Source organism: Myotis daubentonii, chromosome 5 (genome assembly GCF_963259705.1).
Source record: "Myotis daubentonii chromosome 5, mMyoDau2.1, whole genome shotgun sequence".
Classification (NCBI taxonomy): domain Eukaryota; kingdom Metazoa; phylum Chordata; class Mammalia; order Chiroptera; family Vespertilionidae; genus Myotis; species Myotis daubentonii.
Genome location: NC_081844.1, coordinates 74674494 through 74696421, shown reverse-complemented (window position 1 = coordinate 74696421; position 21928 = coordinate 74674494). Strand labels below are relative to the sequence as shown.

The 21928-nt window shown below is 39.5% G+C and overlaps 1 protein-coding gene across 1 annotated transcript in view; it reads right to left on the bottom strand.

The window, feature by feature from the left end:
* ADAMTS19 (ADAM metallopeptidase with thrombospondin type 1 motif 19) overlaps window positions 1-21928 on the bottom strand; it is a 216734-nt gene that overhangs the window by 140324 nt on the left and 54482 nt on the right. The window contains exon 7 of the mRNA XM_059695332.1: window positions 12078-12121. Within this exon, the coding sequence (XP_059551315.1) occupies window positions 12078-12121 (44 nt within the window). The remainder of the gene's footprint in view (window positions 1-12077; window positions 12122-21928) is intronic.

Below are 21928 nucleotides of genomic sequence, written 5' to 3'. Positions count from 1 at the left end.
GTCTCTATGGTTCTCATTTCAATCCTACTTCCAGAAAGACTGGGCTTTAGTCACCCCTCTCTGTCGTACACTTTCCATTACTCTGTCTTCTCCTAGGTTGGAGCAATAGGAAGACAGAGACACGAAGCACTGGGGTTCACCCCACCCTTTTGGAATAAAAGCTCTGCAGATCAGAGAAGGTTCCTCTCAGATTTTTATGACTGCCATTGCTGCCACTGTGGCTGTCCTCACTGCCAGTACGATAGGATTTCTGGGTAGATATGACAGGAGAGAATGCGGACAATTTTTTAAAAGGGGTGATTACCCCCCCACTTTCTCTGACCAGTAGGGGGCCTTCCTGGTCCTTGATGCAAACTAGAGGGATTCACTGTAGTTCGCTCTATACCTGACCTAATGACCACTTCCATGTTTCAGCTGTGTCGAATCCTGGAGAGAGAGAGAGCAAAATAATAAACTCACTGCTGGTTTGTTGGTACTTCAAATTCTTGTCTTCCCAATTTTCATGCTACTATTTGCTTTTTAAAATCCTCAAATAGCTGTTCCATTCTCCCATGTTTTATAGTTGCATTCAATGAAAGGGAAGGGTGGAGTGTGTACTCCAGGTTACCTTAAACTAGACACAGAGAGTTTCTTCTCTCCAAAAATAACAATAAAAACCAGCATCTTGTAATTAAAAGAAAACTACCTATGGGATTTTATTATCTCTACAACACAAATGAAGCATCTCAATAACCTCAACATGCCCTAGAGTCATTACCATCTTCCAACTACTGAAGGGCCAGGGCTGGGAGGACTATGGCAACCGCAAAGCGATAACTCTGCTGCACACCAGACTATTTAGGTATTAAAGCCACAAATCGTGGCAATATCTGAAAAGGCATTTGTTTTTCTATGGGCTTATAGAGTTTCTACATTTTGTGCCATGTAATAATTGATAATATTCTATACACCATCATAGAAATGGTTTACTAAACATGTACATTAAATAATATAGGTCATACTAATATTATTACATACTAATGATTAAACAGAAACCAAAAACAATATATGAACTCTCAATTTTCTTCAATATGCTTACTTGAAGAAAATAAATAAATGATAAAGAAAATATTTTACTGTGTCAAGACAGGGTCTTTAGATCATAGTAAGATTACTAAAAGTTGATGATAGATGATATGCAAATTTTAAAAAATACTAAGGTTTCTTGATTCTTAAGAGATGTGTATTAACTCATTTAGGCTTGAAAGCCATGGCAGTATAATTGTGGAGAGAAAGTTGGCTCACAGTGAAAGACAGACAAGTAAGAAACATTTTTAGCCACCGAGGCAACAATAACAAAAGGATGTCAAAAAGGAAAAGATTTAAAAGAATGCACAAATAGTTTCATTTTAGTCACCACTCTATCTCTAGTACCTAATAAGCTTTCAGGAATAGATAGTGCTTCGGTATTAGAGAAAATGGAATGGTTGGGGGGGAAATAAAGAGATAAAGACCCAGAAAAGTGAAAGGAAGATCAGCTGAAATGGAAGAACGAATAAAAATTGAGGAAGAAGGACAAATAAAGAAGCACAGTTCATATCACCTTCCAAGTATGTTTCTAGGCCTTTCAGAGATCAGAACTTAGAACATGATGGAAATTACTACCCTTTTTATACCTGATATATTTGAGACTCAAACCATTATAATGTACCCACAGCCAAGGCTCTGTGGCCATCTGGTTGAAGGAAAGCAAGGTTGGGAGAAATGGGGTGAAACCAGCTTCCAATACATGCAGCAAAAATGCTCATCTGTTAATTCTTAGTAAGTTTAATTTTTATCATCTGGGAATCCAGTAAAAAAAATACCTAAATTACAAAAATAATTTTATAGCTTAACATTTCTGAAATAAGCACTTTTAATGTATAATCTGCAATTCTGATCAAAATACAAAAGAATGTCTCAAACATGTTCATAAATAATAGAGTGACCATACAGCTGGTTTTCCTAGGGCAGTGGTTGGCAAACTGCCGCTCGCGAGCCACATGCGGCTCTTTGGCCCCTTGAGTGTGGCTCTTCCACAAAATACCGACTTCTGCGCGTGGGCCATGAAGTTTCAATCGCACTGTACATGCGCGCCCGCACGTGGTATTTTGTGGAAGAGCCACACTCAAGAGGCCAAAGAACCACATGTGGCTCGCGAGCCGCAGTTTGCCAACCACTGCCCTAGGGCATCCCACTTTATGCTTTTGTCCATGCATAATTATTAATTATGCCTCCTTTAACTTTTCAAAGTGTCTTAATATGAACTGCAGATCATATGATCTTCTTATCCAAAGATGAACATCACAGACCTTGTGTTGCAACACTAAAGTGATACATGCCCCAGCTTAGTCTGACTCCCTTGGCTTTTCTTATTTTCCTTGCTGGAGGCCCATACAGTAATGCATTTTCCTGTATTCTGATTTAATGCCACCCAATTTCCTCCATCAACACTCAGTTTTCCCTACTTCTTTCCTTTCTGGCCTATTGGGTAAGTGTTCAGACCCATGGCACTTGAATGTACTTTTGTTCATCACTGATGAGATGAGGAAAAATAAATATCAAATATGGAGAAAATGCAAAGAGCAAATCCTGGGAAATCCTCTTAAAATCCTTTCACTGTTCTACTGTCCCATCAGGTCTGATTAGTGGAAGTCTCTGAATGTCTCCCTTACCTTTTATTTCTTAAGAAACATTTTCTTTTTTTGTAATTCTGTTTTCACAGAGGGCCATGAACTGTACTTTCTTCCAATGTGACCTCGTTTTCTCCAGTATTTAAACCCAAATCAATCTACACTAATAAAGGACAAACATGTAAATTGACCATACCCTCACTATGCCTTAAGCCATGCCCACCAGCCAATCAGAGAAACTATATGCAAATTAACCCAACCAAGATGGCCACCGACAGCCACAGTGCTGTAGCAAGCAGGAGGCTTGGTTGCCCCAATGATGGAGGAAGCCAAGCTTCCCGCCTGCCACAGCCGGCTCTGAGCTCCACTCAAAGCAACAAAGTTTCAATTATAGAAGGTAAATAAACCCCAGATACCTGCTTTCAGCCGGCCATGACCACAGAGCTGGAGCGAGCAGGAGGCTTCCCTCCCGCCCGCCCTGGCCGGCTCTGAGCTCAAAGGCTACAAAGTTTCAATTATAGAAGGTAAATAAATCCCAGAATAAAAAAAGAAAAAAAGGAGAGGCTGGGAGCTTCAGTCGCCGAGGGGCTTGGCCAGCCTGAAAACGGCCCTTAGCCCCTCACCAAGACTGGCCAGGCACCCCCTGAAGGGGGTGTGACCAGCCTGCAGACAGCCATCAGCCCTAACCGGTTTGGCTCAGTGGATAGAGCCTCGGCCTGCGGACTCAATGGTCCCAGGTTCAATTCCAGTCAAGGGCATGTACCTTGGTTGCGACCACATCGCTAGTAGGGGGTGTGCAGGAGGCAGCTGATCGATGTTTCTAACTCTCTATCCCTCTCCCTTCCTCTCTGTAAAAAATCAATAAAATATATTGAAAAAAAACAAAAAAAAACCCAGCCATCAGCCCCTCACCCAGGCTGGCCAGGCACCCCAGCAGGACCCCCACCCTGTTCTGGGACACCCTTCAGGGCAAACCAGCCGTCCCCCACCCATGCACCAGGCCTCTATCTATATAATAAAAGGGTAATATGCAAATTGCCCCTAACAGCAGAACGACTGGGAATGACTGGTCACTATGACACACACTGACCACCAGGGGACAGATGCTCAATGCAGGAGCTGCCCCCTGGTGGTCAGTGCACTCCCACAGGGGGAGCTCTGCTCAGCCACAAGCCAGGGTGACGGCTGCCAGTACAGCGGTAGTGGTGGGAGCCTCTCCCACCTCTTCAGCAGCACTAAGGATGTCTGACTGCAGCTTAGGCCTGCTCCCCACTGGCAAGTGGACATCCCCCGAGGGCTCCTGGGCTTCCAGAGGGATGTTTGACTGCCAGCTTAGGCCCAATCCCCCCAGGGAGCGGGCCTAAGCCAGCAGGTGGACATCCTCCGAGGGGTCCCAGACTGCAAGAGGGCATAGGCCAGGCTGAGGGACCCCCTCTCCCCGAGTGCACAAATTTTTGTGCACCGGGCCTCTAGTCTATATATAAAAGCCTAATATGCAAATTGTCCCCTCAGGAGTTTGACTGGGAGACTGGAGTTCAATCGCTTGCTATGACGTGTGCTGACCACCAGGGGGCAGTGCGGAAAGAAGGAAGGCCCCAGCCTATAGTCGGGAGGCTCAGATCGGCCCTGATTGCCGGCCAGGTCTAGGGACCCTACCCGTGCATGAATTTCGTGCACCAGGCCTCTAGTGAATAACAATATGCATCCTTTAGTCTGAATGTGTTAGTTTTCTATTGCTACATAATTATTATAAATGTAGTGGCTGAAAGTATTACCCATTTATTATTGTACAGTTCTATAGGTCAGAAGTCTGGTACCGCTTAAGTGGGTCCCCTGCTTAGGGTCTCACAAGGCCAAAATCAAGGTGTCAGCCAAGCTGAGGTGTGGGGAAGAACGAGCTTTCAAATTCATTGACGTTACTGGCACAATTAAGTTCCCTGCCTGTGCTTTACCGGGCAAATGTAGTTAGATCTCAATATTTTAAGATTTACTGAAGGACTGTAATTACATCTGCAAAATCCCTTCACAGCTTTACCTAGATTAGAGTTTGACTGAATAACCAGAGGAAAAATCTTAGGACTGTCACTGTAGAATCTGCCCACCACACTGAACATATTCTCTTTGCATTTCTGAGAACATCCACATTAAACGCTGAGCAAAACTTCATAACATACCTCACAAATACGACTTCTGGGTCTTTCAAATCTGACCCTAGTTTATATAAAATCATCCACATTTAAGGCTGATACATGTTTCTAATATGTTTAATAATCTCTTTTGCTAAAGTATATGTCCCAGTGTCATCCTTGAATCCATCACAGAACTCAGCAAGGAACTCTGAATATGGCAAATGTCCAATAAATATATTTGAACTCCTCTGAAGACTTACACTACTAATTCATTTAAAAAGTAAGATTATATAGAAAAACTTAACTCTATTCTATGCCTAGACCAAAGGATTTCAAATTTCAAAAATATTAAACGTTAAACTAATATGATTTTTCAGTAGAAAAAAAAATATTATCTCTCTACTTAGAACTATTTCTAACCAAAGGGGATTAAAGTAGAGAGATAATGTCAGCAATTTCTTTAAGTATTTTTACCCTGAAATTCTCTATGCTTTAGGTGCCACAATGCATGAAAAAAATGCTACAACTGCTATTTAATGAAAAAATTAAGCTACTTTTAAAAATTGGCTTGACCTCTTCTTCTCACCCAATAAAATGATTACTTCTGCTGAAATGCGGTTTGGAGAACATACTGGTGTTCAGAAAGGGAAACGTCTGGAGATTCTCACATGCACAATGTCAACATTAAAGGGTGATTTAAGTATGTTTTAGTGAATATGTTTCTTTTTGGCAGTTGCTTCCCAGGTGGTCTGTATGCCTGTTTGACAATCTGCAAGTACGTAACATCAGAATTAGAAGCATACGGAAGAATAAAACTATCACTCCGACCCGCTGAAAGGCGGGAGAAGAAAGTTCATTAACAATATTGAAGCATCCAAGTCTTGGCAATACAATGCAGAAAGGGGCAAAGCACCCCACAACTGGAAATCTGGTGGTAAAGGACACACAGCCTCTCTCATCGACTAGGATTAGGAAAATACTCAGAGCTGCCAACTCATATTGATCAACGTGTACCTTTGCCAGCTCTAAGTATTTGCCAATTTTCTATACTTCAAAGTCCTTAAAAAATTTCATGAAACACACACACAAAATCAATGACTGTCACCACTGATTAGCAATCATTCCCTGATGGTGACAAAATTTCTCAGAGTGTGCTGCAGAATCCTGGGCTGCCATCGTCTCTTTCCAGGTCTCCTCAGGAGGTTCACGAGATCAAAAGTGTCAACACTTGCACTGATGAGAAGCAAGGGTAGGTAAGACTGCCTAGCACAAATCAGAACAGTCGGACCGCGCTTCACCATCACTGCCACTTACCCCCAGGGGAAGACATGTCCATTCCACTTTAAAATTCCCAAAATGAAACGTATTAATTTTATTAAATCTGAACCCTTGCGTACAACCATTTTCTAATATTTTGTGTAACAAAAAAGTATGGATAAAGCATTTCTGCTGCCGACTAAAAGGTAATAATGTATCATGAGATTGAGTTATGAGCTCAACTAAATGTGGTTTTCATTGAATATCATTCGTACTTGAAAGAATGATGGACACACATGGTTATTCTGGTTGGGCACGTGGCTGACAGTCACCCAAAAATAAACAAAGAGAACCTGTGACTCCAAGGAAATCAACTGATAGCATTTTTTCCCTAATGATAAATGTTAAGCTTCCGAGTGAAATTAGAATATTGGAAAACTTTCATCTGCCACTGTGAGCTTGACAACCTCCCAATGCTTAAAGACTTTTCTGATTAGATCAATGATAATATTGACAAAGGAGATGTTTCTATATATACTGTATGGAGAAATGTGTCAACATTAAGAAAATCTGCCTAATTCAGTGAACCAATACTTTCTAATTGACCAATGAATGATGCTAAAAACCCACGCCTAGTTAAACACATCCACTTAAAGTATAAAATATACCATCAGAAATTAACTTAACAAAATATAAAAGGTTACTAATGTGATTTCACATTCCATACCACACTCTCCTAACGATTAAGACACTACCACGTGTTTTAGTTTACTTTCAAAAAGCACATCCATAATAACCTAAAAATACTCATCCATTTTCTAATTACATATCTTTGTGAGGCCACATTTTCCTACTATACTTCAACCAAAATAACAAAAGGCAACACAAGCGCAAGCAGATATAAGGTCCTGGCTGTCCTCTATAAGCCAAGTAGATATAAAGAGATTTGCAAAAATTTAAAACAAAGTCATGTCTTCTATTTTTAAATTTGAATGACATAATTTCTATTTTTAAAAAAGCATGTTCTTTATGCTAACATTTGATGTGTTATTGTTCATTTGAAATAAATTATTTTTATAATTTCTCAGTTTTAATTTCTATTATAGTGACAACTGATAAATATTATTTACATAAACAATTCTGAAGAATATAAAGACCAAAAAGTTTGAGAATCACTGGCTTATAGCATATAGACAATTTAAGCAGAACAGCTTCTAAAATTATTTTTTTAAAATCTTGTGGGAGTCATCATAACTCTAACATCAATTCTCCAAATCGGTGCCAGAGCACAGCTGAATGCTGAAAACGAGGACTGAATCACCACGTGCAGCTACAGAGTGCACTGAAATATATACAATAACGCTTTAAGAGTGTTTCTTGGAATACCCATTCTAGCAGCAAGACAATCTGTTTGCAACCCTATACATACAAATGCTGGAATAAAGGTAACAAACATCCTCTTAAATGCAAGGCTGAGCATACAAGTAAGGGAAAGCCTCCAACGGGTCTAAAGAAAAGAAGGGAAATGCAGAGTTTTGAGCCAGCTCTGATGTGCTGGTGGCCTGTGAGCATTTGCCACACTCAAATCCAAAGCCGTTCAGCTTTAGCCGCAGCGCTGAGCAACTGCTCCGGGTACGTCCTGGATCTGGGACTTCTACATAAGGCGAGGGGAAGGAGATACCACCTCCCTCTCCATCAACAAAACTGCTAAACCCAATGAAAGGGTAGGTTAGAAAAACAAAACAAACTGCTCCCTGACATAGGTCATAGCATAAAAACTTGTCTTCTTTGACACAAACTCAATTTTTTAAAGAAATCTCTCATAGAGTTAGGATACCTAATTCATAATACTTTCATGTTCCAAGGAATACTAACCCAAGGAATTAACGTAAATACCCCTTTAGTATTTGTGAATAAAAATTATTTCTTGAGAGAGGCAGCCTTTTCCCCGGGTCCCTCAGGATGTCCACAGATTTTTTAAAAAAAGAATCTTAATAAGAGCTCAAATACAAAAGTATATAGCCTGTGAGGGACAAGTCGCCATGGACAGGATTCAGGAAAATAAAGAAATGGAGCCAGAGTGAAAAGAATGTCAATATTAAAATTATTAGTTAGTGACTATTCAAAAATATACTTTAAATGATTAGTACCTAAAAGAAGAGATTGAAAACATGAGGAAAACTCACTGTATTATTGAAACACCCAGCAGATAGAGGAAAAAACGATAAATGGAATCTCTAGAAATAAGAGTTATTAAAATAAAGAATCTTGATAAATAAATTAAACAGATAAAATAGCATATTAAGAAAATAGGAAATTTGTATAAACTGATAGAAAATAACTGAAAAAGTTACCTACAGCACAAAACACAGAGGTGGATATGAAGAATAAATATATACTTCTCACCTTGAGTGTTCTAGTTGTATTTTCCTCTATTATACAAACACTTCGTGTTATAAAGTATAATGATTCTCATTATACTAAGAAGATCTGAAGCAGAGACCAGTAGCACTATTTACTAACAATGATGCTGGGCAAATTTATAACCTCTCTGCAGGAAATAAAAGGAAGTGATAAAAACTAGTGCATACTGAGCACCAATTAAAAACTACCTGCCACCCAAGCTGGTTAGGCTCAGTGGATAGAGTGTCGACCTGCAGACTGAAGGGTCCTAGGTTTCAATCAAGGGCACATGCCCTGGTTGCAGGCTCGATCCCCAGTAGGGGGCATACATGAGGCAGCCAATCAATGATTCCCTCTCATCATTGATGCTTCTATCTCTCTCTCCCTCTCCCTTCCTCTCTGAAATCAATAAAAATATATATTAAAAAAACTAGCTGCCTCTGCAAGTGTCAGAGCTTCACAACATTCTGTGAAGTCGATAACATAGCCTCTATTTTTGGGCCAAATGTAACTGACATTTTAATACAATTACAGAACGATCCATAACAACATGTAGATATTAAACCTCACAACTAAGAAGTGTGGTACCAGTATTTTCTCCATTTATTCGTGAGGGAATTTAGACATGAAAGAAGCAATATTGGGAAATTTCACATGTTAATTATAAAATTTTTGCTTTATAAAATAAATAGAGATGAGGCCCAGCTGGTGTGGTTCAGTGGTTGAGCCTTGGTTGAGGGCTCGATCCCAAATGGAGGGTGTGCAGGCAGCAGCTGATCAATGATTCTCTCTCATCATTGATGTTCCTATCTCTTTCTCCCTTCCTCTCTGAAATCAATAATACATTTATAAACAAACAAATAAGTAAATGTGAGGAACCCAAACTTCTGAGGTGTTAAATAATGTGCATATATTCATGTAGGTAACATGAATGTAGGATCTAGATTTAAATCAGACTCTGACTTAAATCTAGATCTAGCCTGACTTCAAATCCATGTTCTGTTCTACTTCAGGGTTTTCTTTATCTTTGAAATAATCTACACTAATAAAAGACAAAGATGCTAATTGACCATACCTTCACTACACCCATCAGCCAATCAGAAGAGTATGCAAATTAACCCAACAAAGTTGGCCGTTAAATTTGCACACTATAGGCAGGGCGGGACAGCACTATCCGCGGTCTGCCCCACCACCACCCGGGCCTGCCATCTGCGACTCGGGGCAGCCGGGCAGGACAGCAGCGATCCGGCCCTTCCGTGTGTGACCCGGGGCGGCCGGGCGGGACAGCAGCAATCTCCCGGCCTCCATCCAGCCCTCCCGTGTGTGACCCGGGGCAGCCCGGCAGGACAGCAGCGGAGATGGGAGGAAGCCAGGTGGCGGAGATGGAAGGGAGTCAGGCAGCGGAGACGGGAGGGAGTCAGGCAGCGGAGATGGGAGGGAGTCAGGCAGCAGAGACAGGAGGGAGCGAGGCGGCGGAGACAGGAGGGAGCGAGGCAGCAGAGACGGAAGGGAGTCAGGCTGCGGAGACGGAAGGGAGTCAGGCGGAGGAGACGGGAGGGAGCCAGGCAGCAGAGATGGGAGGGAGTCAGGCAGCTGAGATGGGAGGGAGTGAGGTGGCGGAGAAGGGAGTGAGGCCCATCAAGGCTTCGCTCCGGCCTCAGGAAGCCCCATTCTTGCAGGAATCTTCCTGCAACGGGCCTCTAGTAATGATTATAAAAGCAGAGAGTTCAGATTTTGAAGGAATTAAATGAGATAATGTCCATGAAAGTGTGGGTCAAATTGCAATGCACAGCATAAATCTTAGCATTGCATTTAAACTATAGTCAGGCATTCCTATAAGGAATATAAACAATAATATTGAAATAATTAAGTCTGGTGCCAGATGGGTAGCAGACGGGTCACTTTATGGACAGGACTAATAGAGCTCGGGACTGACTGCATCACTTTCCTGAATATTCAAGCCCACCAAGCTACTTCATGAATCAAATATGCTTTAAGCCAGAAAATAAATCTCATAGATAATATACATCATGAATATAATGCTATTTTTGGTAAGCAGATTTAGCAAGATGTAAAATAGTCACAATAAAAAAGAAAACATTGCTCTACCTCATCTGTGCTAGCTTCCTTAGTCCATGAGCCCATGCTGTAAAGGGGCATAATTATTGTAGGATGCTGCTGATTTTTCTGAGTGCACAAATAAAGCAAGAAATTGGTCTATACTTAAAAAGGCGTTAGGGGCAACATAGCTGTTTAAGTGGAGAAAATGTCATTATTTTGAGGCAAACTTTACTGGTAATCAACAGTTTCCATGGTTCAGTTGATTTAAACTATATTAAGATTTAATTTATGGAGATCCAGGCAAGAAGAGCAGAAAACTGCAGGAAGCAGGTAGGTAACATTATCAAGATCATCCCAAAATCAAGTCAGCTTTTTCTCAGTTGTCCAGCTCTTTTTATGCTTAAAGTTCCTTCAGAACCAAACATTCCTTTGACATCGTTGTCCTCTTTACTCTTTTATAACTATTTTCCACTTATTATCTCAGATTTTAATAATCTGAGAAGGTTGATGATAACTGAAGTTAATGGAATTGGTTAGAATTATTTTTTTAAATACCCATAACCCCTTATTCTGTTTTTATCCCCTTTTTATTGTTCATCTTACATAGAACCTCAAGACGGTTAAGATACTTATTACCCTGTAGAAATGAACCCCACATGATGTCAAAACCAAATTATGACTCTTACATATGTCTTATATGTACATATATATGGTCATTCCCTCAAACTTAAGAACTCTGGTTGTATGGATTCTACTGGCTAAATGGTTATGCTTTAGGAATTTTAGATATTTAGGACAAAAATACAGAAAATTTGCTACTTCATGTATAGAAAATTGTCTTTAGTCAAATTAAATAGACTGTTATTTTACTGCAAATAACTTCAAGCATATATAACTTAAAAACAAATATTTTAGCCTAAAAAAGCCAATCATACTGTCATTAATATATTTTGCCTTGCTTTACCAAAAATAACAGAATTTTATTAAACCCATATTTATAGCTCTGAGAAAATACTCATTATATTCTTTTTTCTTTAAATCCTCACCCAAGGATATTATTTTATTTATTTTTAGAGAGAAGGGAAGGGGGGGAGGGAAGGGGAAAGGGAGAGGGAGGGAAGAGGGAGGGAGGGAGGGAGGGAGGGAGGGAGGGAGGGAGGGAGGGAGAGAGAGAGAGAGAGAGAGAGAGAGAGAGAGAGAGAGAGAGAGAAACATCGATGTGAGAGAAAAATATAGATCAGTTGCCTCCCATATGCGCCCTGACAAGGAATTGAACCAGAACCTTTTGGTGTAGAGGATAGCACTCCAACCAACTGAGCCACCGGGGACCCAGTATATTCTTAAAGCATAATTTAATTGTTTTCAAATACAGTGTATACATATCTTTAAGCTGTTCCATTCATAACTGAAGGGTTGGCAAATGATTAAACATATAGGTTGAAAATATAGATCTCTGACATTCTAAAAATATCCTATTACAAACAGCACCCTGCAATAATTTCCTATATTTAAACAAATGATGTGTTCAAGGTCCCCAGAACTCCTCAAAACTGTAAAAATCTATATAGACACTTACCAACAGTATCGCATGGTTCATCCTTGTGTACACAGAAATCTTTCCTAGAAAGAAAAATATAAAGTTAAACTTTTCCAAAAATAATAGAGACTATGTGACTTATTTTAGTATTTGTTTGAATAAGCCACTATCTTTATCTCCAAGAATTTACTAAAACTGAATATCAGATTAAATAATTTTTTAATTCTAAGAAAATGTGAGAAATTTTTATACCTTTTTACCTGATATGATCCTGAAACACATTCTCCTACTTCACAGACAATATTTCCAAAGTAAAATTGCATCCTGTTTTTATTTTTACAGGATTTCATATTTTTATTATAAAATAATAGTATCTGGTATTGGGACATGGCTTCCTACTTAAAAAATATTGTAAGATCTCTACTTCACATGAGTCAAAAATAATTTCCAGATTGCAGATTTAAACGTGAGAAGTACAACTTAAAACAACATAACATTTTATATCATAAGGTTAGCAAATTTTTAAAAAGACTGATAGTAATTGTTCTAATAGAGCATGAATTTAGTATTTATTTAGAATTTAGTATTTTTACACAGCTGGGATCTAACCATGAATTACAGTCTATGATTTGCTCTTTACTTGACTACTATGTCCTGGAGAGCATTCTATAACAAAGTATAAAATTTTGAGGCACACTATGTGAAAGCAAAATGTTTAGCATTCCTAAATATAGATTAAAAGTCTGCAATCACCTTGCTCTTCTTCCATACACTTGCATTCTAGTTAATTTCTTTTTTTTTAGTTATAACTGGCATACGTCATGGTCTCTGGTTAAGTTTAAAATTTATTTTTGTCTTTGTAGTTCTACAGTCTTACTCAGATGTGTCTAGATACCAAGTTTGTTTCTATTTATCTTCTTTGGCATTGGTATGTTTCCAATTAGAAGATCCATGAACACATGAAAACTCTTACCATTTTCTATTTAGCTAATTCCTCTCACGTTCTCTCTACTCTCTTCTCCTGAAACTCCTTCTGGTGCATATAAGTCCTCATTTTAATGTCTGTAACTCTCAAGCACAGTTTAGTATTTCCATCTGTTAACCATTCTGTGCAGCCTTCGGGGAGAATTCCCTCAGCTCTATCATCCAATTTTCTAGCGCTCCCTTCATCTGCATCTAATCTGATTTCCAACTTACAAATTAAGATTTCAAGTATAAATACATTTATTTTATAGGTGTTTAATTTTCTTTAATTTTCAAGTCAACTGTTTTTTAAAACCACCTTATGCTAACATTTTGGAATGTTTTTGCGTGCTTTTAATTATGAGAATATGCTTTTATAATCATTGTCAGCCTTTTTTTAAAAAGTATTCTTTATCACAATTCTTGGCTTTTGCAATGGAAGATGTGTCCTTTGGCGTTTCGGAGTTCTACTGTGACCTCATTTAGCTGAACTCAGTGGTGGCTGCCTGTGTAGGGTAAGTTGAAAGAGGGCCACTTCAGAGCCCTGCATAGGCTTTCGCTCCGTGCCTCCGTGGCGCGATGATACCCGTGGTAGTGAATCCCAGGGAGGGGCTGCTTCACCTCACGTGGGATCATGGTTGAGACAAAACGCTTCCTGTTGACAACGTATGTTTGTTTGCAGAGCTCTTCCCAGATCACACTTTCATGAAAGGAATAGCCACCTACGGGCTCTGGCTGTATGTCATCGTTTCAGTTCCACTTCCCTACTTTGCACAATCTCAGAGGTTTTTCTTCATGGGGAGCTAAACCCAAGAACCCAGATTTTTAAGTCCAACAAACCTTTCCCAGGGCAGCTATCACATGATCTCAGAAGCATGCTACTTTTTTTTTTTTTTTTTTTTTTGCCAGAGCCCTCTTTGTTTTTGGCTTATTTGTGCATATAAAGGGGTTTTATTACATTTTTTTCTATAATTTCTATATGCCTACAAATGAGAATACTTTCTGATCACCTACTCAGCCAGATTACCACATAATTAAAAGAAATGAACCAATCCGTGACCAATCATATGATAATTAAGCATAGTGAAACATATTTGTTTATTGTTAACATTAGATCTTAATATACATAGAAACTAGCCATATAAGCTTTATTCACATGGACTGCAACTGATAATATTTTTTCAGAAAATCTAAAGTGGATAATAGCCTAAGAGACTGTAAATGGCCCTGGATCATCCAAACCCATCAGCTGAGATTTCTAGAGTTTCCTTCTCCATTGTCTTTTTTTTTTCCCCAACCCCCTGCCCCTTTACTATCTTTCTTAATGCACGGTTCTTTAATTCTCCCCTTGATTCTAAGTACTACACAGAATCTCCTCCAGCTATCACAAAAAAAAAAAAAAACCCAAAGCAACACTTCTGGTGTAAATTGGTCTCTGTGGTTCAAAACCACCACCAAATGAAACAGGAAAATATATCCCCACCAGTGGTGTAACATGTTCAGAGTCTGACTATAACTACAGATAAAGAAGAATGAAAAAGGTTAGCTGACATTCTTTCTTTACCAGTAAATGGCCAGGTAGTTAGTCCTTCTCTGGATCAGGAGATACAGAAATCAAATCCACCACAGGGACACCAGACCTAGAGTATAGGTTGTCTATTGCTTACCTCTAGGGGTACGTTTGCATATGCAACACTATCAATGGCTCCCTCTGCTGTTGTGTAGCACACAACCTCCCTATACAATTGGATAAGGCAGGATTCAGTAAGTGCCTCTTATATGCCAAGCATTGGATAAGGGAAGACTACAAAGATAAGTAACATAGGCTTCTCTTCGGAAGGCAAAGAAGAGGATGAACACCATTACCTCTGTAATGTGATAAGGGCCCCAGGATCGGTGAGAACGAAGCCAGGGAAATTGCATTAAAGAATGGATAGTTCTATTTCGCAACTGACTTTGCCAGCACATGGAGAGAGAAACACCCAAACAGATGATACTGAATAATAGGTAATGCAGAAAATTAGAGAAACACACAAAATCAATTCTTCACCTTAGGGCCAAGAATTACTGAGTACAAAGTATATTCAGATGTAAGGGAAAAGGGACTTCATGTGCTTTTTCTAAACGTACAATACATCATATAATCATGCATGAGGCTGCAACATGACTATTTGATTTACATAATGTGACGCAAGGGACCGCATCTGTAACTAAACAACATGATAAAACTATGACAAATGTACTGCTTATTGTCAAGGGCACTTCGTTCTTCACACAGCCAATTTCTGTTCACTTAGCAAACAGATGAATAAAGCACATTTTTTCAAAAAACACAAGGTTTTTTTATCCAAAAGCACTGGAAATACCTCTCAGTACAATTGACGAATGAACGTATTGACAGCAGCACTTCAAAAGTTCAGGTCAGACTGCAATTCGTAATCTTCAATTTCTTTCCAGAGGACCAAAATATATTCTTAATTTCATAATATTCAAAGATTTATTGGGGGGGTGGGGGGAGGCTGGGGGATTTGTTTGCCTAGACCAGTGATCATGTGAATTCAAATTCTCTAATTTTTGGCTCACGTTGGCTCAGTGCGCCTGAGGTCTGCATCATAGAGTTTCATTATGTGAGTTTATGGAAACGATACTGTTAGACTTTGGCAACTGAGAAAGCCAATAAATTCTGCTTAAGTTCTGATTTATACTGAAAAAAAAAAAAAGAAATATAGCCTTTAATTTCCAAGAATGAAGATGCATCTGAGAATAAGTCTCATTGTAGTGTTTTATAGTGCCCTGGGTTATACCTATAAATGACTCACTCAAATATTATTCTATGATTTGTATTAAATTAATATATTTCTGCCATTTCTAATATTAAATTTTCTATCTTGCTTGCCAATGTCATTAGTTTGAAACTAACTTTCAGGAGTACTGTACATCAACCAGGAGCATTTCAGTAAACAGGAATGGCAAAACAATCATTAACAAAATGAAATCCTAAATTAAAGAGTGTTTTCAAGAGGCATAGACGTAGGTCTTCTCCCTGATTTAAAAGAGAAACGTGTAAATTACAGAAAGAAATCACAGAGTTGACAGTTGGGAAAATATGTTTTGTGTTTTTTGTTACTATGAGCCCACAAGCACTAGGTCAGCTTGAAACTATTTACTTCATTGTATCCACAGAGCAACTTTAACAAAGATATTATTGCAGATAGGTTTGGATTTATGCAAACATTCATTTTAGTTGAAACCAAAATTAATAACGGAGCTAAAATCTCTTCCTACTCATGTGTTCACATAACAGACAACATTTAATCATTATCTAGGATGAGCATTCACTAGAAACCAGGCTGGATTCGACTTTAATGTCAAATATGGATAAGCACATGAAATCCATGAGTGAAATTTTTGTTTTGTTTTTCACAGGTTCCTGGCAAAGCTGAAGACCTGATCATCTTTATGCTTCCACTAACTAAAAAGAGATTCTCCTTTAAAGTCAACCCATTCACTTAGACTTTCCTGATCAAATGGTGCGAGGCCACATCCCCTTCAGTGGGCTGATTTCGCTGCTACGGCACTGAACACACTATTATGGAGAAACAGTGACCCACCACATAAGCCTTATCTCCACAGGTGAAGCTAGGGAGAATTATTTGTCAGTACCTATTAATATTTAATGCATGTATAGTTTTTAACAGATCTTTTTCTATTTTCAAGATTTTTATTCCCATTACTTCGCCTAACCCCCCCCCCCCCTCAAAAAAAAGAAAACTCACACCCAGAAGCAACCTATTAAGCCTATTCCAAGACCTACTTATCAGGGTGCAAAAACCTGAAGTCACCATTTCTGCTAAAGGACTGAGGAGGTATACAGAATTTTTTTCCATGAAATGACATGGCTTAGCAAAACTGTAACAAAAAAGGCTTTTCCATTAGGTTTTGAACAGAAGTCCTGTTTAAACAGTGAAGCTTGGGTTTTCTTTCCATAACTAAAAGATATGCTGGAAATAATACTGCCTTAGTCTGTCTTTAGCTTTGAAAATTATAATTTGGGCATAGAGAATACATATTTAGTCATGTGGCAGTACAAGTTTTGAAAATCTGAGTCTGAATAATGATTTTATCAGTTGACCTGATCCTGCAGATTGAAATTATAAAACACAGGTTGTTGTATGTGTTCCTGGAGAAGATTCTTTAGATACTAGAGGCCCGATGCACGAAATTCGTGCAAGAGGAGGCCTTCCTTCCCCTGGCTGCCAGCACCCAGTGCCGGGGTCCAACCCCAGCAGGTCCAGGGGTTCCCAAAGGCGTAGACAGAGTCGGCGAAGAAGGAAGGACACGGAGACAGCGTTCAGTTGATCAGCAGCCTAGCCAGGATCTCCAGCCAGGTTCTCCAGCCAAGTTCTGGTCTGGGTCTCCAGAGAGGTTCTGCTCTTTATTGTATTGTTACATCCGTATTTATCCCAGTTGATTTTAATCCTGTCAATTTCTATTACAAAGGTTAGGGCGTTTCTTATCTCCATTCCAGGGAGTAAAGATTATGTAGCTTAAGCATGATTGTTTGTAGTTAAATTGATTAACTACCCGCCTGGCACTTAGTTAAGGAGTTTCATCCCCTCCCTAACTTCAGGGAAAAATCCCCACCTGGGGAAACAACCTTTCTCGGAGAGGTGACCTTGGTTAAAACACACAGCGCTAAGGGGAGCAAACATATTAAGAACAGTATGCTATATACGCCAGGTCCCTTGAAACATATGCTGTGCAGATGTTTCTATCCTGCAGCGACTGTGTCAAGCAGCAAGGATGGACCGGCTTCCGGCAACCCAGGACCGGGACCGGGCTTCCCTCACAGAAGGAGGCCCGCCCACCTGCTGCAGCCGGCCGGCCGGTGGCCTGAGCTCCCTCTGAGGGGCAATCATGGGTGATGGCTGGGCTCCCGACCAATCAGACTGCACCTGTCTTGGCTGGCCTGGTGCCAGTGGGTGTCACAGCATGGTCCCAGATGGTCGTCGTTATTCCGCTGTTCGGCCATTCGGTCGATTTGCATATTATGCTTTTATTATATAGGATTATCACCTTCAGTTCATTCTCTTAATATATTACCCTAGCCCTATGGCTAAACATGAAGTCTGATTGCATATTACGGGCATCTGACTATAGGAAGATTATATTTCTAAACACAATAGCAAGTACTATTTTTTTAGTCCTCACCGAGGATATATTTATTGATTTTAGAGAGAGAGGAAAGGAGAGCGACAGAAATATGGACGTGAGAGAGAAACATCCACCGGTTACCTCCCATATGTACCCCGACCAGAGATCGAACCTGCAACCTAGGTACGTGCCCTGACCGGGAATCGAACCCACTGGTGTACAGCAGGGGTGGGGAACCTTTTTTCTGCCAAGGCCCATTTGGATATATAAATATCATTTGCAGGCCATACAAAATTATCAACTTAAAACTTAGCCTGCTATATTTGGTCAAACGTTTAATTAACACACCCCTAATGCCTTGGCAGGGCCAGACCAAATGATTTCATGGGCCTTATATGACTCGCAGGCCAGATTTTCCCCACCCCTGGTGTAAAGAATGACGTTCTAACCAACTGAGCCACCCGGCCAGGACACAAGTACTATTTAATCACCCTAAATAAATAGTAGCACATGTTTACAACCATATATACATAAAGATGCTTATATGTTTTACTTTAAATGTGAAAAAAATCATAAAGTTGTACAAATATAGAGTAGTTATATAAATTAGGACACGTACATGCAACAAAATGTCTGCTCCTCCCTCCAAATGATATCGACCAATATGGTTATATCCGTTTCCCATTGCTGCTGTAACAAATTACCACAAACTTAGTTACTTAAAACAACAGGAGTGTATTATCTTAGAGTTCTAGAGATCTGAAGCCAAATATAGGTGTTACTGGGCTAAAATCAAGGTAGCATCAAGGCTGCATTTCTCCAAAGGCTCGCAGGTGGAATCTGTGGGCTTGCCCCCTCCAGCAGCTAGAGACTGCCTGCATTCTTTGGCTCGTGGCCCTTCCACAATCTTAAGAGCCAGCAGTATAGCATCGTCCAGCCTCTCTGACTCTGACTTCTGTTCCCTTTTCCATCTTTTAAGATTCTTGTGATGACATTGGACTCACCTAAATACTCTGGGATATAACTACTCTCCCCATCTCAACAGCCTTAGTCACATCTACAAAGTCCCTTTTGTCATGTAAAGGAACACATACATGGCTTCTGTGGACAATTAATGACAGGAAAGGATTTACAAAACATAGTATAGAGTGAGAAAAAAAAACAATAGAGGAAACTGTGTATAACATGAAGCAATATTCTTTAGATTACATACCAACTCAACACTGGTTACCTTCGAGCAACTTTACCATAAAAAGATGCTCATGCAGCCCTAACCGGTTTGGCTCAGTGGTTAGAGGGTCGGCCTGTGGACTGAAAGGTCCCAGGTTCGATTCTGGTCAAGGGCATGTACCTTGGTTGTGGGCACATCCCCAGTGGGAGGTGTGCAGGAGGCAGCTGATTAATGTTTCTCTCTCATTGATGTTTCTAACTCTCTATCCCTCTCCCTTCTTCTCTGTAAAAAAATCAATAAAATATATATTTTTTAAAAAGATGTTCACGCATTACTTGGGAATTATGCAACAGTGTTTCCTAAAGAACTGTTTATAAACAAGGACATGTTTGGACTAGATTTTTAAGGGAAAATATCCTATATAACAAAACTGTAATATGCAAATCGACCGAACGGCGGAATGACCAGTCGCTATGATGTGCACTGACCACCAGAGGGCAACTCAATGCAGGAGTTGCCCCCTGGTGGTCAGTGTGCTCCCACAGGGGGAGCGCCACTCAGCCAGAACCTGGGCTCATGGCTGGCAAGTGCAGCGGTGATGGTGCAAGCCTCTCCCGGCTCCGCTGCAGGCGGGCAGTAAGGGGTCCCGGATTGCGAAAGCCCCGGACTATGCGAGGGATGTCTGACTGCCAGCTTAGGTACGATCCGCGGGGGAATCAGGCCTAAGCCGGCAGGCGGACATCCCCAAAGTGGTCCCAGATTGTGAGAGGGTGCAGGCCAAGCTGAGGGAGCCCCCCCAAGTGCACACATTTCGTGCACCGGGCCTCTAGCGTATTGTAAATGAAATGGGCACTTAAACTCCATGAATAATATTCTTTCTGCTATAGAGCGGTAAACAGGCAGCTGTTAATTTTATTATTTCTTATATTTTCTTCAAATGCATCACACAACTTTTTTTTTAAGAGAACTCCGGTGATGTCTTGCTAGTAAGACTAGCAGCAAGGGAAATAATTATGAAGACTGGTGAAAGTGTGGCTTTTATTTCATCTTGCTTGAGAATGTAATGCTAAGCGAAATAAGTCCGACAGAAAAAGTTAGGAACCATATGATTTCACTCACATGTGATGTATAAAACTGAAAGCAATAAATGAACCAACAATAAAAACAAATAAAAACTCACACACACAGAGGGAAGCAGCTTGAGGAGGGAGCAAAGGGTAAAAGGCATCAAATATGTGGTGATGGAAGAAGACTGACTTTGGGTGGTGGGCACACAATGCAATATACAAGATCAGGTATCATAGAAATGTGCACTTGAAACCTTAGCCACTCCAATAAATTTAATTTTAAACGTGTGACTTTTAAAGCTTTATCACAGAAGAAAATAAATTAGATGTAGAATGTTATTTTTTCACAGTTTTGAAGAGAAAATGGCATTGTAGATAAGGAAATTAAATTAATGTCGCAAGACAAAACTTGCATAAAGAGTATGAGCTCAATATTATAAATGTATGTATTTAGTGACAACAAATACATAGGAAACAAAGCTGAAGGAATATACTTTAAAATGTTACCTATAATTACTCCTAGGTAGTGGAATTACAGGCTAATATTTTATTTGTTATTCTTGTACTTCTCAAATTTCTATAATAAATGTATTAAATTTTGAATAAGAGAAAAAATATATTATTTTAATTATTATCCTCTTTAGTCTCAAGCAGTATTTCCAAAACCTACACTATGAGGAGAAGAAAGACAGATTTCATCAATCAAGAAATAAAAATATAAAATCACTCATGGTTAATGCATTCTGGAAATCTAATTTGTCTATATCAGATTGGTGGTCACAGGTTAGAAGTTCAAATTAACCACATACAATAACTTACGTGATCGTAACTAGTACTATGGATTATATGTCACTATAAATTCTTTCTTCAGAAATATAATATTTAGTACTATATAAAAATAATATATTTTAAGAACCTTGTCATGCAGAATTACTATAAAACAGGACATAATTTCATGTTAAAAATAAATAAATAAAGTCTGCATGTTCCCTGGGGATACTAATCACCTTCACTAATAGCAATATTTGCTACTCTTTTATTTTTACAAAAGCAATTCATTAAACTTTTGGTAGAGTTAAGTGTTATTTGTTAATCTTATTCTAATAAAAAATGCGTCAAGTCATAAACAAGATAAATTTTAGTATAAGTTGATTTCTTAGAGGGCCCCCAAAATAAAGTGATTGAAAATGGCCATCACCCTAGACCAGTGATGGCGAACCTATGACACGCGTGTCAGAGGTGACATGCGAACTCATTTTTTTGGTTGATTTTTCTTTGTTAAATGGCATTTAAATATAAAAATAAATATCAAAAATAGAAGTCTTTGTTTTACTATGGCTGCAAATATCAAAAAATTTCTATATGTGACACGGCACCAGAGTTAAGTTAGGGTTTTTCAAAATGCTGACGCGCCGAGCTCAAAAGGTTCGCCATCACTGCCCTGACAGTTTTGCTCAGTGGACAGAGCATCCGCCCACGAACTGAAGGGTCCTGGGTTGATTCTAGTCAAGGGCAGGTACCTCGGTTGCTGACTG